Raw genomic sequence first — 15587 nt, forward strand, 5'->3', positions numbered from 1 at the left:
TGACATCTTTCGTCTTCTTCTGCAGATGTGGCCGGTATAGTGGACGATCGCTCATAATAATCTTTGTCAAACGATCAATTGTGCATTAGAATAGCTTTAAGGCCAAAACTTTATGAGAGTGTTTTAAGTTTTTTGCTATCTATAATTGCTATAGTGTGTTCAAGTAGTCGCTAACAAGATACAACAATTTGGCAGGTGACACAGCATTAGACAGATATCTCACCTAGTCTCTGTACAACCTTCTCAATATACCTAGCCCCTATCGCAACTCCATCTTCATCTTGAAACTCTTCATCGTCTCCGAAGTCTTCATTGTCCTTGTCCAAGCATGTCAGGCATGTCTCTACTATCTTGCTGTACTTGTTGCCCATGTTGCGTCTCAAGGCGCCCCTTGCTAGGTGCAATAGTCTATCTTTGACTCGTTCGGGCGACTTTAAAAATTCTGGTCCACTTATATTATCATGATCATCTCTCAGCTTGGAGCCTAGACTGGATGGCTGAAGGCTTTTCTCGTTCACTCTGTCATACTCGACAAAACTACCCCACAATCCAATCTCAAGCAGACAGACGCCGACACTGTATATGTCATGTCGCATATTATAGTCTGTCTTTGGTGTCTTACCCTGCCGATGTGGATGGCGATATAGATTCTTCTCCCAATCATCATCCCCAAGACGATTCGTTTTGCCCTCGGCGTCGCGAAGAACGTCGAAGCCAACCAGCATGGCCATTTCATCACCTCCTCTGACATTAGCAGACCCGTAGTTTCCCTTTCTGAGGATAAGTATCGTCTCAGGCCGGATGTTCTTGTGCACGAACTCGTACAGATGCACATAGCTCACCGCCTTAACAAGCTGTCTCGCAAGATCGAAGCGTGCCGATAGAGAGTCGTGTTCGCCGCTTGGACGACTTAGTAGCCTATGACGTAGACTCTGTGCATGCGAATGCGTTGGAGGCACGCGGAAGACGAAAGACAGACCTGTTGGGGGTACAGCTTTGCTAGTCTTTGTATCCGAGTCCTCCTCGTTCAAGATGCCCTTGCATTCCAGCAGCCCAAAAGTGAAAGGATCCGTGTGCTTCAGCCGCCTTGCGAAGTTCCGAATGTCGCGAAGTGCAGAATTTATGTTTGCCCTAGAGATGCAAGTGATGGGGTCAAGCACCACCAGTTCACCGTTATCAGCTCGTTGAGCTATGCGAACTGGGCTGTAAGCTAGACTTTGGATGCTTTCAGTGATGAGTCCGCCTGGAAGTAGATAGACTGTCTTTTTTGTGCCATCATCTTCGACTGGTTTAAGTGCGCGGCGCAGCTGCTGAGCAGTCGGGATAGCTGCTTTCGCCTCGTTACTCGAGACAGGTTGTCGTTGCTGCGACATGAGAGAGAGCTGCTGGTCCACCCCAGGTCCAGCAAGCTTCATCATCAAAAACCAGCTGGGGTCAAAGATGCCTTGCCAGACCTCCAGATCCCCGATTGTGTCGGCGAGACTGTCTCTTACCAATGCGTACTTTAGTCGCTTGACCTCAACGATGATGGCCTCTTCGCCTGCGCCATTCGGTAAAGTATTAGACTTCTTAACTAAGCCTGAGAGTTTGTTCTTAGAGGCATGCAGCTTTTGCAGCAGGATCTCCAGCGTCTGCTGCTGAATGTTTTTATGCCACTCATCCAGCTGAGGCTCCAATCTGCGTATAAACTCAAGCTGCAGCTGGATCTTCAGCCAACAAGCCTCGACGCGCACAACGCTCTCATGAAGCCGAGCTTCGGCATTTGCAAATGCTTTGCATAATTCGACAAGCTCTGCTCCCCAGTGATAAGCAGTGTCTATAGTGCCAATCAGGCCGAGGACGCCAAACGGATCGACCATTGTAAACGATTTCCAAAGCGCAAAATCAGCTCAACCTGCAAGCCGTCCAGCTGAGGATGTTTTCTGTTGTAACTTCTTGGACACGCGCACATACGTAAATGCTTACCTACCTATATATGTACCAACGAGAACTGCGATTGGCAGTTAGCGTGAGGTTGAATCGCAATAGCCGCCGCGCTCTTGTTACAGCCCCGGATCCTGAACGCCTTATCCCCGCACCAAAGGATTCGCGCCGTCGCCTCACGCATTTTATTAATAGCACATGAACTTTTAAGTGCGATTCTTCGTCTTCACAACTCGTTTTGAAGCACTGTCTGCACTCTCACCTCACGAAAACCAAAGTCTATACTGTCATATCAATAATCTATTACCCTTCACTGTCTTCGCCTTCTAGTTGCCTCTGATAGTCTCGGACGCTGCCGACGGATCCTCCCGTCGGACCGGCCCCGCAATGTCACAATTGCCGGATCTCGTTCGTGACAGTCAACTCAGCACGGATTTCAAGGCCGATGTCACAATCCACCAGCATGACGACTCAGATGACGAGAACAACGCTCGGTCGACTTTGCGGGAGGAACGCTGGAAGATGACGGTCCGTCTCGGCCACGGGGGCTGCGGCAACGTCTGGCTGCAGGAATGCGTCGAGGGGAAACGAGGGATCGATAAGCGTGCCGTCAAGGTCATTCCTTGGCTGAATCTCAAAGATAAGAAGGATACTTACGTGACTGAGCTGGAAGCTATTGCCAAGTTCTCGCAAAAACGTGTAGGCGGGCGTGTTCTGTCTCTGTCATGAAAGGGAATTACTGATTGTCGTGCATGCAGTATTCGAAATGTTTTGTCAAACTCCTTGGGTGGTATAAGGACACCTCAAGTCTTTACATCGCCATGGAATACTTTCCTCTTGGTGACCTGCAAAAGTATATGGACAAGTCTGAGCACATAGATGAGGTAGATGCACGAGAGATATCGTTCCAGGTGCTTGAAGGGTTGTCTTACATGCACCGAGAAGGGTTCGCTCATCGAGACATCAAGCCTGATGTAAGTTCTCCATTATTCATTCTATAAAGATAATATCATTAATACGGCTTGTATCTTTTAAGAATGTTCTTATCAGGTCACAGCCACCCAACAGTAAATGGTGGGTCAAGATCAGCGACTTCGGTATCAGTAAGCGCGTTGAAGGGTCGATGAAGGTAGTGTCAAGCATCCAGGGCACGATTCCGTACATGGCTCCGGAGCTTCTTTTTCATGAGACAAGCAGTTCCGATCTTATTAACCATCAAGCGGCTGATATGTGGGCACTTGGCGAGATGGCCTACCGCCTACTAACCAAGACGGCGGTTTTCCCTACCCATAACGCACTCGTTAAGTATCTAGCGAATACAAATTTGTTTCCCACAGAGAAGCTCAGCAATCAAGATGCCAGCTCAGATGCCACCTCATTTATTCGCTCGCTCATGGAGCCTCTTCCTGATAAGCGCCTAACATCGGAAAAGGCCATGGAGCACGCCTGGGTTACACCTTTAAGGGGCCATCGGGCACTTGTGTCTAAACCGTCAACGCCTCTACCACTGTGCGTATTTTATATCCAACTTTTATGGAATGTAGGCTGACTCCATTGAGGAATCCATCTACTCCAAGCCGGCAGCCAGCTTCAGCTCCCAGCTCGAACTCTTGGGCCACAGTGTCGACCATTGGTTCCGGTTACCAACCATATACAGTAGTTTCAGGGAAGAGCCATGATACATCTCTGCAAATGCCTTCCCCTATACACAGCGGCAAAACAATTGACACGGAATATCATTCAGACGCAAATAACACTATTGGGGGTAGCATCTCTGAACCCGTGCCTCAAATACCTGAAGTTTCTGCCGAACATTCGACAGTTTCCTTGGCTCCGCCGTCATCGCCTCCTCAGCAGCAGCAGCCACCGCAGAAGCAGCCGCCGCAGAATCATTCACAGCCCCTTCCTCCGAAAATGCCCTGGCCGCGTTCTGCAATTTCGACATCACCTCCGCCTGTCCGACTGGCCCACGGCCGTGCTCAGTCTGTGCAAGGGAACCCTACGGTAAAAACCCATTCACAAGTCCTAACTGAGCGCCCAAAGAGTGCGCAAGCCGCCAGCTGCACGCGGTGTCTAACCCCCTTCAGCTCCGCCAACGAGAAATACCAGTGCCCCAACTGCAAAAGGTTCTTCGACAGCAAATGCTCCAGCAAAAAAGCGTCCATATGGTGGATGGAAGTCATCGAACCTGTCAGAGTAGATGATGAGTGTTTTGCTAAGATAACGAGAGAAATACCAAAAGGTAAAACGCCTAGAAAGCATGCAATCCCAGTGACAGTCCAAGGCTATGGAGGCGAACAGGGACAAAGCGGCTGACTAAAAACTCAGTGGACGAGACTATCGATATTCTTCCTGGTTTAGAAAAGATGCAACGTGATCTCGTTGAAAAATACGAGACGATCCGGGATGGACGTTTTCGTGATGAGGCTTGGTTGGAGAAAAGAGCCCGCCAAGAAGTTCGAGAAATTGAGAGGGCCAAAGCCCAACCCGAAGACCCAATCGCGCAGGAACAACGTCTTAGAAAAGCAACTCTTGAAAACCGTGAATTCGACCGGCTGCTCTCCGTCTTGGACATCTATTGGCCAACAGAGCCCTCGAGTGTTGACGATTATATGTACCCAAATACTTATGAGAAAGAATACGGCAAATACCTACGCGAAGTTGACCACTGTCTTCGGCTTATACGACAGCGTGTAAAACGCGAGCAAAAGCAGCGTGAAAAGAAGACCGATACTAGGTCTACTAGGGAGAAATTGAAAGGCTTTTTCAACTTTGCCGGTGAAGAGAAGAAGGGGACTGCTTAACGAAAGCGAAGTAGACGATAATAAACATTACTCCTAGCTTCAAAGTATATATGAACTGTTATGTATCTGTGGCCCTCTAGGCTGCGGGAAAAGTACTCTAGCCTCTTCTATTGTTGACCGCATGTGTAAGAACGGGACGTATGCCCTATTCTTCGACTGCACCGGCATGTATGCCAGTCACCTGAAATTGGAGAGCTTAATTCACTTATATGTTTTCTCCAATGATTTTTAATAAAATCACTTAATCGCAATTGCTTGAGACCCCATAAGAGAAACCAATGCCATACAGCTTCATATACATCGAGTTTCTATCGTGCCGTGGAGAGACGGAAGATGCAATTGAGAAAAAATAAAGCCATTATAGAACACAGAAGGACTCATCTGCATTTCATAGTTTATGCTATTGCGTTCAAGTCACTTCAGACTCTTCTGTTATAAGGCAATTACGAAAGAGTTCATAGCACATACGACCATAGGTAGTGGAGAATTCGGGGTCCAGTCAAGTTCTACAATGCGGTTCAAAGTCTTCTATTTGCAGCGCCTCTGGCTTCCAAAATCGGAAGTACACGGCTCCTATTTCCATAACCTTTAAACTTGAAAACTACGCTAAACTAAAATTAATATACCGTTTTATCCTGTAACCCATTTTTAAAACAGCACTTTTCTGAAGTAAACTAAACCAACAGTTCAGATACATACCTGTATCATTCTTAACCATTCTTAATTTTAATTTTAATTATTTATTTCTCAAGAATCCAACATTGGTTAACCCCAAAACAAGGAACATTGCTACTCACACTCCCTTTGAGATGCCCTTGCCACATCCACCTCCATTTCACGCTACGTGTCACCTCCTGAAGCGTCGATTCTGTCTGTACGAAGGCTACACACAGTTTCCCCCCTTATTATGTGCATGAGAGCTTTTTTTTGTTGATCCTTTAGGAATCCGCCTGAACCATCACACACTTATTGTAGGATGCACGAAGTGTGGGATGCACGTAATGGTTGATCTCAGCTATAGCTAGCATTGAGCTATTAGCAATTCTATCTTAATTACACTAAAAATATGCAATTAAATCTGGATAAGCAAAAAATATAGCCGTCAATCAATTATTCAAGTCTAATCAAACTCGGCACCAGAAGCCTTCTCTATACAACTAGTTAACTAATACCTAAATACTACTCTAGCCTTCACGCAGATTTCTCCTTATCACTGCAATCTAATTATATATATATCATTATATTACAAGTGTGTCAGAGTAATTATAAAAATAAGTCCTAATCTCTCGCGGGGTTATGCCAGATATCGCAAGTTTTAAGACAATCATAGCATCATATTCTCCAAATCAACAATATGCAGGGTGGGCAGATAGGTCCCCGCTTGGTAGATAGTTATGCTTGGCGCATTCTCGATCTGGTCAATGGGTTAGGACCCATATACTTCCATCTCGCAACTGTTTAAACAGAACCGAGAATTTGCAGCCAGTTCTTCAGCTTAAAATACAGCGTACTCGTCCATCAAATAAGCTTAGTGGCTCTTTATTTCTATCACATGCAAACACAACTTTAACTCGCCCGTTTAGAGTCTTAGTAGACTTCCCAGTTGTAAATGCATATCCACAAGGCTTAGCCCAGGAATTAATACTCATAAGAAGAGCCTCGCGTAATTCGTACAAGCCTTCCGGTAAAAGGACATCTTCCACAAACATTTCCTCGGCCATTTCTAAATTATTAGTCGGTGATCTTCACTTGCATGCGCCTGGAGAACGCGCCTTGGATGGACCAATGGGGAAGAACGCTCAGTGGTGATTAGTCAGTTGCGCGCCCAGGCGCCCATGTATCAGTCGCCAAGGCTGAGTTAGTCACAGGATCTGTAGGTTCGCGAATGAGAGCTGAGCATTAAGTCGGTTAGATTCAAGATACTCAATATAACCTAAAATTGGTCAGGCGCTGTTGGGCACTAACCCAATTTTCTATGTATTTAAGAACATCCAAAGTCTCACGTTTATAGTTCGAGGTAGCTAAGATCAGTTGCCCCCTCAGCCTTAGTAGTGCTGCCCAATTCCCTGACACCTCAGTCTGGCATACTGAGATGGGAAAAAGCACTTAACTTTAAACCATTCCAGCAACAGGACAAAATAAGACACCCTTAAACTAGTTTAGCTCTAAGAGAATAATACATAAGGTGGTCTAAAATAAAAAGAAGCTTTAATATTTTACTTAATAAAATAGAAATTATTAAGACTAATGGGCAGCATATAATTATTATTGGACTAATTAAAAAAGTAATATAAAACGCCTGAATTATTTATATATATATTAAATATGTGGATTAAAAAGCAAAGCCAGTTACTAGAGACGCGCGCCCCTGAGAACATAGCGCACTGTAATTAAGGATTATATAGTAAGAACTGGTTTAGTTAGTTAATACAAAGTAAAGTGCAGATAACTGTGCCGGAGTGTCGCCCCTTAGTTAATAGCTTATCAGGACGGCCAGAGAGGACAGATGCGCAGGTCGGTCAGTTTAAGAGAGGTTTACTACCAGATCAAGTGCCGATATATGGATAACAGCTTTGCTGGTTCTAATTATACGCGGCCGCTCCTGTAAAAAATCCGTCTAGCTAGGAAAAGCGCGAAACAAACCGCTAAGTCAAATAGGGGAACATAATACCAAAGAGCATTATACCTTTACATAGTAAAATAAAAAGAATCACGCATTAAGGGAGTGTGTTTCTATCCCTTTATTATAAGACGATTAATATATTGCGCTCCTACTGTTGCTTACATTAAGGATTATGCTCTTGCAAGTAACAATTTTTCTACCTTATACTCCTCAAGCTACTAAAAAAAAGGGACGGCTTATCCAGCATCCAAGCAGGCGTCATTAGCATCCAAAAAAGCGGGACTTGTATGATAAAGTACTGTAACATAAGGCACTATAATACAGCGCTTAAACACTAAGTTACAGCGCCTATACACTAAATTACAGTGCTCATCCGCTAAATTACAGTGCTTATCTGCTAAATTATAGTATTTATCCACTAAATTATAGCGCCTATTACAGTATCTATCCCTTAAATTACAGCGCTTATCCGCTAAGTTATAGCACTTATCTACTAAATTACAGCGCTTATTTACTAAATTACAGCACACATTTATTAAATTATAGTGCTTTTCATTAAATTATATCATAGCCTTATTATATTAAAACATATATACAGGGTACGTAACTCAGTTGTTTCGACACCTTGGTAGCAGAAAGGTTCGACTAATATACTATTTCACACATATCTTCACTAGCGGATAGCTCAGCTAATACGGAGTACGTGCCTTATAAATAGGCTGCTCTATAAATAGACGCTGGCAGATGATCTGCATTCGCAAAGTAAGCTTCTGGGTGATTATATCTCTCCAGGAGCATTTTTAAGCGATTCTGATATCGTCGCGGAGGGAACTAACATTCAGTTGGACACTCTTTTCAACACCTCGCAACCGCTGCCTCAGTGTACGACCCAACTTCTCTTACATTATTCTACTATTCATTGACTCATTCAAGCGATTTACCAATGCTGCCCACTTTTTTACATGCATATAAACTATTCATACTATGCTTCTATCTCAACTCGCATTACTCCGTGCACAGGGATAGGCATATGATATCACTTATCTATACACCGCTAATACTATCGTCTACACGGCTAGTTTAATTACATATACATAATGTGGTATGAGGGATTTTATATCTAGTTATTCGTCCGATGCATCCCTACTACGGCTGTTGGTTCTAAAAGTTACTTGCATCGTGAAAATGTTGCATTGGCTGCGTTCTAGCTACAAAAGGCTAGAATCCCGCGCTCGGCATGCTAACAGCCGTTGTGGCTGTTGTTGGTCACAATCACAGGCGGATAATTTGAGGCGCTGTGCCCCCCGCACCACGGCAGCGCATAGTAACGTCCACGAACCTATATCTATCAACCTTACCCTCAGCGTTCCAATAGCAGGAAGATAGGAAAACGGAAGATTTCGTCATGGATAACACTGGCTGTGGTCCTCTGAGGGTTCCTGGATTTGGGGATATACCCCTTGAAGAGGAGCTCAGATGTGAGGAACGATTCGCTCATGGCATCCGGGAATGGGAGCAAGTGCCTGCCGTGACCATGCGCGAGTTTGCCATGGTGGATGTGATGAACACATTGACTGATAAATTGGATTGGGATATCGACATATTTAACGAAGACATCGTCGCAAAGTGGCGTAAAGACGCGCTCGCAGCAACGCCCCTGATGAGTGAAAAAGCTTGGGCTTGGTGTGTAGCTGAGCTACGCGATAAAGCAAACGAATACAAGCAGAAACAATACGTCCGAGTCTTGGATACTGGGTCATGCGTTTGCAAATCCAACATACTAGTTCCGGTGACACTCGGCGTTGATTTCAAATCTGAACTTGGACCACTACTCCCAGTCCAAAGCACCGGCGACCAGATCTCCAACATAGTTGATCCGTCTCTATACCCGTTGGTCTACGGGAGAAGCCCAGTTCTACTAGATGGGGGAGAGGTTGTGTTGGAAGATGTTTTTGGCTCGTACGACAAGGCAAAAACGGCACCTAAACATTTGGATAAACGAGTCGATTCTCTATCTCTTCAGTCCTATATAGAACAATGCCGAACTGACCCCTGGAGGGTCGCTTTCAATGATATTCGAGGTCTTGATAATGTCATGGCATATTTTTGGTCTTATAATTTTCAATGGCTTCCATGCGAAGTCAAGTTCATTGGAGACTCCGGAACTAACGTGCGGATTACGTCTTACATTAACAATCTGCATCCCACTCAAAAGCGTCTGTATCGCAATTTGGAGAAGCTGATCTCACTCGCAGTCAAGCCTTGGAATGATTGCCTTATCAAAGGCAAACGAGGTTGGGGAGAGCGATATGGTAATAACAGGAGTCAACGAGGACCAGTGCCTCTGCGAATCATTACCTACGGTGTCGAGTGGGAAGATGATTTCCCGGAGTGGGCTTTAGCTTTCAACAGTGTTCGAAGATATCGGCTGGACAATTATCTCGCATCTGTGGAGCTATTACGTAGCAACCAAGAAAACACAGACGACCCAGATATGAGCAGGCGCCTTCGGATAGCTAAAAGAAATGTCAAGTTTTATCACGATATGGAGGGTGCGCAACCAATACCAGAACCAAGTCCCGAAATGTGGAAAATGGCTCTAGAGTATCTCCAACGTCCGGATATTGCTAGCGAACCTGGCGTTGTAATGACTCAATCGTATCTCAAACACCCGGATATCGGATCCAGCACGTCCAACGTTATTCCTCAAAATTGGAAAGAGAACGCATATAGGCTATTGCGGAATAAAAACGACACGCTCTTGCGCTTCAGGCATCCTGAGCCAGGCATAGCATTTTCTTATGACGAATGGAAGTCTGGTACGAACAATGATAGAGCGGTTGTAGAAATGGTTACTGAGAGATTTGATAACCCTTGCCATTCACCTACAAATTCCTATCATGACCCATATGTTATTCAACTGGAAGAAACTTTTCGCAACCAAGGTCTCCAGGTTGTCGTTAGGATTAGTAGCATCGAGCTTACACCAGAAAACCCAAAGTATCATGGTAGTACTTGGGAACTTGAAGGCCAAATGAACGAGCACATTGTTGCTGCGGCTGTGTATGCTTATGATGTTCATAATGTAAGTGAAAGTCGGATTACATTCCGCCAGGAAACGGATATGGCTGCAAATTTCTATCAATACGGACCAGACATCAATCAACAAAGAGATGGCAACGTGTGGAATCAGTCAGCAAAACGATATGGCAGGTCATCTGTGGAAGTGTCAGCTATTGGGGAGATTTTTGGATTCACATGGGATCAGTTGTCAAGGGATATCGTTGATGATACCCTACCTCTCCAGGAGATTGGCCGCCTCACAATGCCGCAAGGCAGGTTAATTGCTTTTCCCAACACGATGGAACATCGGAGAGAGCCATTCGAGCTATTGGATCCTACTGTCTCTGGCCATCATCGATATGTAACTCTTCTGCTTGTTGATCCTAATTACCGGATATGCTCAACCAGTAATGTTCCTCCGCAGCAACAGGACTGGTGGAAGCACCGTACAAACGATGGCTTGATGGGTACCCATGGTTCTCCAGGAGAAACGAGGGACAATCATGGGCCAATGGACCTCTCGGAAGCAGATATCTTTTGGCGGGATATGATGAAAGAGCATACATGGAAGCAACAGGCAAGATATCATTTAATGAAACCTAACCTCTTTGAATAAAGGCTATTTTAAATTTAGGAAAAAAATCACAGTTTATAATGAGGTCTGAAAACCATGGTCTCCTAGTTGATAACTGAAAGGATGACGAACGGGTAGTGAATGTCAAAATTAATTGGGGAATGAGATAAATATGCTAATCTTCATTTAGCCGACGATAAAATTGTACGTATTCGAGAAACTGAGAATGAAGAAAATATTTATGTCATTGCTAGCATTTAAGCGATCCGATCTTATAATATAATACTTTTGAATTGATGAACACACGCCTGAGAATCAAATTTACCTAGAAAAGTAATCAAGTAATACATGTCTAGTACTACATTAAGCTTTAGAAGCTGCGGTCGCCGACGCACAATATGATGTTTCAAAAGCAATTACAGTGCTAGCAATTGCAGTGCCACAAGCTCCATTAGAGCAATCCCTAATTCCATACCCAAAATTGACATTTTTGCAGAGACAGGCCGGATCTGGAGACGTACATCCTAGGGCAGAATATTGAGCAAGCATATTGTTGAAACAAGTTTGACCACAAGATGGAAGAGAGGCAATGCCTGTAGTGGTAGCACTCGCAGTCACTGGAAATGTAGTACGAGCTGAAGTTGCAGAAGCACAGTATGTTGACTCGAAGGCAATGACAGTGCTTGCGACGGCAGAGCCACAAGCACCATTCGAGCAATCACGAATTCCATAACCGAAGTTGACGTTGCGGCAGAGACAGGCAGGGTCAGGCGTACCGCATCCGAGAGTGGAATACTGGGCTAACAAGTTATTGAAACATGTTTGACCACAGGAGGGTAGAGCGCTTATGCCTGTAGTTGTAGCACTCGCAGTCGTAGGGAATGTCGTGCGAGCTGAAGTTGCAGAAGCACAGTATGTTGACTCGAAGGCAATGACAGTGCTTGCGACGGCAGAGCCACAAGCACCATTCGAGCAATCACGAATTCCATAACCGAAGTTGACATTGCGACAGAGACAAGCTGGATCGGGAGTACCGCATCCGAGAGCGGCGTACTGGCCCAGCAAGTTGTTGAAGCATATTTGCTATGAGAGGGGAGAAGGTGTCGGTCAGTATTGTTAGACTCTAATTTGAGGAGATAAACAGTTACTCACACCACAGGCGGGAAGCTGAGAGATAGACGGTCCAGAGGCGCTTGTAGTTGTAGTAGATATGATTGAGCCGGTAGACTTGGATGTACTTGAAGCAGTGATGGTAGAAGTGGTTGTCGACGGGGACGTGGTTGAAGACATAGGCTTAGTTGAAGCTGACGTAATTGAACTGGTAGGCCTAGAAGTGGTTGTAGAGGCAGCTGTAGATGCGGTTGCGGATTTACTAATCGAAGAGGAGGAGGTTGAGGAAAGGATCGATGATGTTACTACAGCGGTTGCCGGAGTACCATCGAATGCGGTGGCAAACACCATGGTTCCATTAACACCAGCCGATGTTGGAACGACTGTTGCCAGAGCTGTTGAATCATAGCTGGTAATATCCATCAACACACGATCCCATACAGTTGACGTACAAATAGCACCCAAACCAGGACGCTGTGTATTGTTGAAATTGGGTGCATAGAATCCAAATCCCCTAACAATGAGAAAAGTGTAAATTAGTTTCCGTTCATATAATATCGAGGATGAAGGAAGATGTAACTCACCTCGGGCAACAAATCAGATAAGTCGTAGTAATATTGTACGATTCCCAACCATAGGGACAAATCAGTTGACTGAATTGAGGTAACGAAGTCGTAGCTAGGGCACTGGCATAAAACTGACTAGGGAAGCAGGAAGTTAAAGTCAGACTTGGAACTGGGTTGATGATATTACGCCAGATTATTCCTGTAGCTATTTCCGCCTCAGTAAGCCCACTAGAGCACTCTGGAGGTGGAGTGAATATGGTAGTGACAGCTAAATCGTAGCCTGTGCTTGTTTTAGTTGAGCTGATGCTTGTTACCTGCTCAGAGGTTGATAGCGACGTTGATGAAGTTGCTGGGTTGGAAGAAGATGGTATGGATGAGATAGATGTTGTAGATGTAGATGTTCCTGAGCTAGTAGATTGTGCAACGCCGGGGGTTGACACACTGATAGGTGTCAACTGTCTAGGCAAAACTTGGAGAGAGATAGGCTTCCATTGGCCCAATATTCGTTTTACTAGCCTGAATAGGTCATCCACGTCTGGTAGTATTCGCTTCCTTCTCTTCTCTTCGGAAAGCATCGAATGCAGATTCGGGTCATCTGAACTGGAGCCAGAGCTGGAGTCGGAGCTAGAGCTGGAGTCGGAGCTAGAGCTGGAGTCGGAGCTAGAGCTAGAATCGGAGCTCGAGTCTGATGTATAGTCTGGTTTACACCTAGCAATGGGATCTCTTGGTGGCATCACCTCTTTATTAGCAGCTGGGGTTATTCCTTTTTTGATCTCATCGACACTCTTTTGGAATGATCCCAAGATCGCCATATGAGTTCTATCGGACTGAGGGGCCTCTGCTGCTGCGTTTCCAAACGTTGCGGAAGCATGGCTATAGATTTGTTTAAGAGAATTAGCTTCGTCAGCCGTTATCTCTTTCTCATTTGATGCATCATCAATCTGCTGAAGTGACTTATCCCAGTCAGGGATGTTACTTTTGGAAAACAGGTAAGCTTGTTTATCCACGGGAATTTGTTCGTCAAGCCAATTATTTATACTCTTGGCCGATTGCTCACCCCGGGCCCAGAGGGTTTGCTGAGCCAGCTGCATAGCCATTTTCGCATCGGACAATGCACACCCCCCCTTATCGATAGCGTCATTTGCCGCCGTCATCATGTGAGTTATCAGGGTCGTCATTGACCTATCTCTCTCCGCGATGTTCTCCCCGCCTCCTTCTCCATCACCTGTGTTGGTGTTTTTGTAAATAGACATCAAGTTTCCCAAGTTATATCTTTCTGATTTATCAGTTGTGGCCGCGATAAAGGAGACGAGATTGCTGAGATCAGGATTTCTGGTGTGGTCTTCTGCCGTTGGCTTATACCCTTCCAAAAAATCCTTATCCATAATCGATTTAACAAAGTCATCCCAATAGCATGATCCTCTTTCACCTCCCGACGGCTTACAATTAACCGCAATTGTAAGAGGTACCCCGCTACTATATTGCATTTTGTACACGTAATAGTAGTACATAACCTCATAACCAATGGCATTGTTATTGGCCTCTATTTGGAGGAAGAACGAGAAAAAGAAACATAGAAAGATCGCGAGGGCCTTCATTGTGTGATAAAGAGAGGACAACCACCGCTGTAGAAAGAAGATGCAATGCTGACACGAGCAGGAACAGCAATAAAGAAAGTGGTCAAAGAAAGCCAAATGGGAGAGTTGAAATGAATAAGGATTCTGGCTACGTCTAGGGACAGCAAATCATTTAGGGAAATTGCCTATCCGTGCAATGGAAGGATATAGACCTGAGCCTTTTGATTCTCGTACCAAATAGGCCGGTTTTTGTAGCACTTTTGCAAGTAGTTGGACTCTGATCCACTATTGTGTCTGTTTCTGTAAGTATCACCGAGAGTGTCTTATCATAGACTGCTGGCCTAACTCTTGCCAATACCTCTATTCTAATGATGAGACAAACGTCCCTTCAATTAGGCTAGACATCGATCCGCTAAGGGCTCGACCCATCTCTACTCGTCAAGCGAAGTTATTACCTCCACCTGCCAGGACAGTTTTTAACCCAAGGATTTGTGAATGGATTGTTAATCATCGTTGGAGTCATGGCGCAAGGTTTCTTTCAGCGCTTGTCCGAGTAAATAGATGTGTGATTTGCTGATATTATCATAGCATATTAGAGGCAAATTAAAGACCACACGCTCTAGACCATTCCACTTGTGATTCTGCAGTATCATGCGCCTCACATAGTCGGGTTGGCTTAGGTGACCTTTTTATTAACTACGACCAGCTAACTACAAGTAGGAACTCGGTACGAAGCAGTATATACGAACTAAACCATTCTGTCGAAGTAAGATTAACCAATTCTCAGTGGCTTACAGAGTACTGTAACAAGACGTTGGTTGAAATGATAGTCGCTGTAACCACTCGTTGGTTGATATAGAGTTTGTGCCGTCGGATCCGGCTTGATATCTCGTGCTAGTCCCTGGACTAGCCGTGTTTGGAAGCTCGTGTTCTGATATGGCCCATTCAGATTCAACCAACAGCTTATAGATACCATGTAAGATTCTTGGGTCGGTCATTACGTCCACAAATAGTCGACTGCTGAGATATTTTTCGCGAGCCTGAAGTGGTTATTGTCACATGTATTTTGAGGAAGTTTAATTAATTTTATGGTATGGCTAAGTTGGGGTATTTGTAAAGCTTAGAGTTATTTCCTCAATGTACTGATTAATTACATGTAGGCACCAAACTGTGGTGGTCAATAATTTTTGTGGGGACAGGAAAAGCCTTTTGCCTTTATTTGTATAAAATACAAAATTAAAGAGCGATAGGCACTGAAACTAGGAACTCGAGAAGCTAAGTCTTATGCATATCGTGACGTTATGGCATTGGGTTAAAGTTAAAGGCCTTGTAGAGAAAGCACGAATT

At 44.7% G+C, this 15587-nt stretch overlaps 4 protein-coding genes across 4 annotated transcripts; 2 read left to right on the top strand and 2 right to left on the bottom strand.

Moving 5' to 3' along the window:
• Nucleotides 1-40: 40 nt before the first annotated feature.
• Nucleotides 41-2132, bottom strand: GGI43DRAFT_411547 (uncharacterized protein). The gene has a single exon (XM_083206727.1). It carries the CDS (start codon nucleotides 1857-1859, stop codon nucleotides 207-209), a length of 1653 nt encoding a protein of 550 aa, XP_083058015.1. The 5' UTR covers nucleotides 1860-2132; the 3' UTR covers nucleotides 41-206.
• GGI43DRAFT_411549 (kinase-like domain-containing protein) lies at nucleotides 2133-5262 on the top strand. The gene is made up of 5 exons (XM_083206728.1): nucleotides 2133-2622; nucleotides 2682-2897; nucleotides 2960-3432; nucleotides 3483-4165; nucleotides 4252-5262. Exons 1-5 carry the CDS (start codon nucleotides 2311-2313, stop codon nucleotides 4725-4727), a joined length of 2160 nt encoding a protein of 719 aa, XP_083058016.1. The 5' UTR covers nucleotides 2133-2310; the 3' UTR covers nucleotides 4728-5262.
• A 3352-nt stretch (nucleotides 5263-8614) lies between these two features.
• Nucleotides 8615-11288, top strand: GGI43DRAFT_411552 (DUF4246 domain-containing protein). Its single transcript, XM_083206729.1, has one exon. The coding sequence runs from the start codon at nucleotides 8756-8758 to the stop codon at nucleotides 11027-11029; it is 2274 nt and encodes a 757-aa protein (XP_083058017.1). The 5' UTR covers nucleotides 8615-8755; the 3' UTR covers nucleotides 11030-11288.
• A 62-nt stretch (nucleotides 11289-11350) lies between these two features.
• GGI43DRAFT_386107 (CFEM domain-containing protein) lies at nucleotides 11351-14048 on the bottom strand (the record flags this gene model as incomplete). The annotated part of the gene is made up of 3 exons (XM_083203745.1): nucleotides 11351-12070; nucleotides 12140-12611; nucleotides 12682-14048. The coding sequence occupies 3 exons, from the start codon at nucleotides 14046-14048 to the stop codon at nucleotides 11351-11353; spliced, it is 2559 nt and encodes an 852-aa protein (XP_083058018.1).
• Between the last annotated feature and the right edge of the window lie 1539 nt (nucleotides 14049-15587).

The sequence above is a fragment of the Trichoderma evansii genome, assembly GCF_050947405.1.
Source record: "Trichoderma evansii strain SZMC 28006 chromosome Unknown GGI43scaffold_18, whole genome shotgun sequence".
In the NCBI taxonomy this organism is placed as follows: domain Eukaryota; kingdom Fungi; phylum Ascomycota; class Sordariomycetes; order Hypocreales; family Hypocreaceae; genus Trichoderma; species Trichoderma evansii.

Coding starts and splice junctions, on each gene's coding strand:
- GGI43DRAFT_411549 (XM_083206728.1), top strand. CDS start 2,311: ATGTCACAATTGCCGGATCTCGTTCGTGACAGTCAACTCAGCACGGAT. Junction 2,898..2,959: donor ATCGAGACATCAAGCCTGAT/GTAAGTTCTCCA, acceptor GTATCTTTTAAG/AATGTTCTTATCAGGTCACA. Junction 3,433..3,482: donor CCGTCAACGCCTCTACCACT/GTGCGTATTTTA, acceptor GACTCCATTGAG/GAATCCATCTACTCCAAGCC.
- GGI43DRAFT_411547 (XM_083206727.1), bottom strand. CDS start 1,859: ATGGTCGATCCGTTTGGCGTCCTCGGCCTGATTGGCACTATAGACACT.
- GGI43DRAFT_411552 (XM_083206729.1), top strand. CDS start 8,756: ATGGATAACACTGGCTGTGGTCCTCTGAGGGTTCCTGGATTTGGGGAT.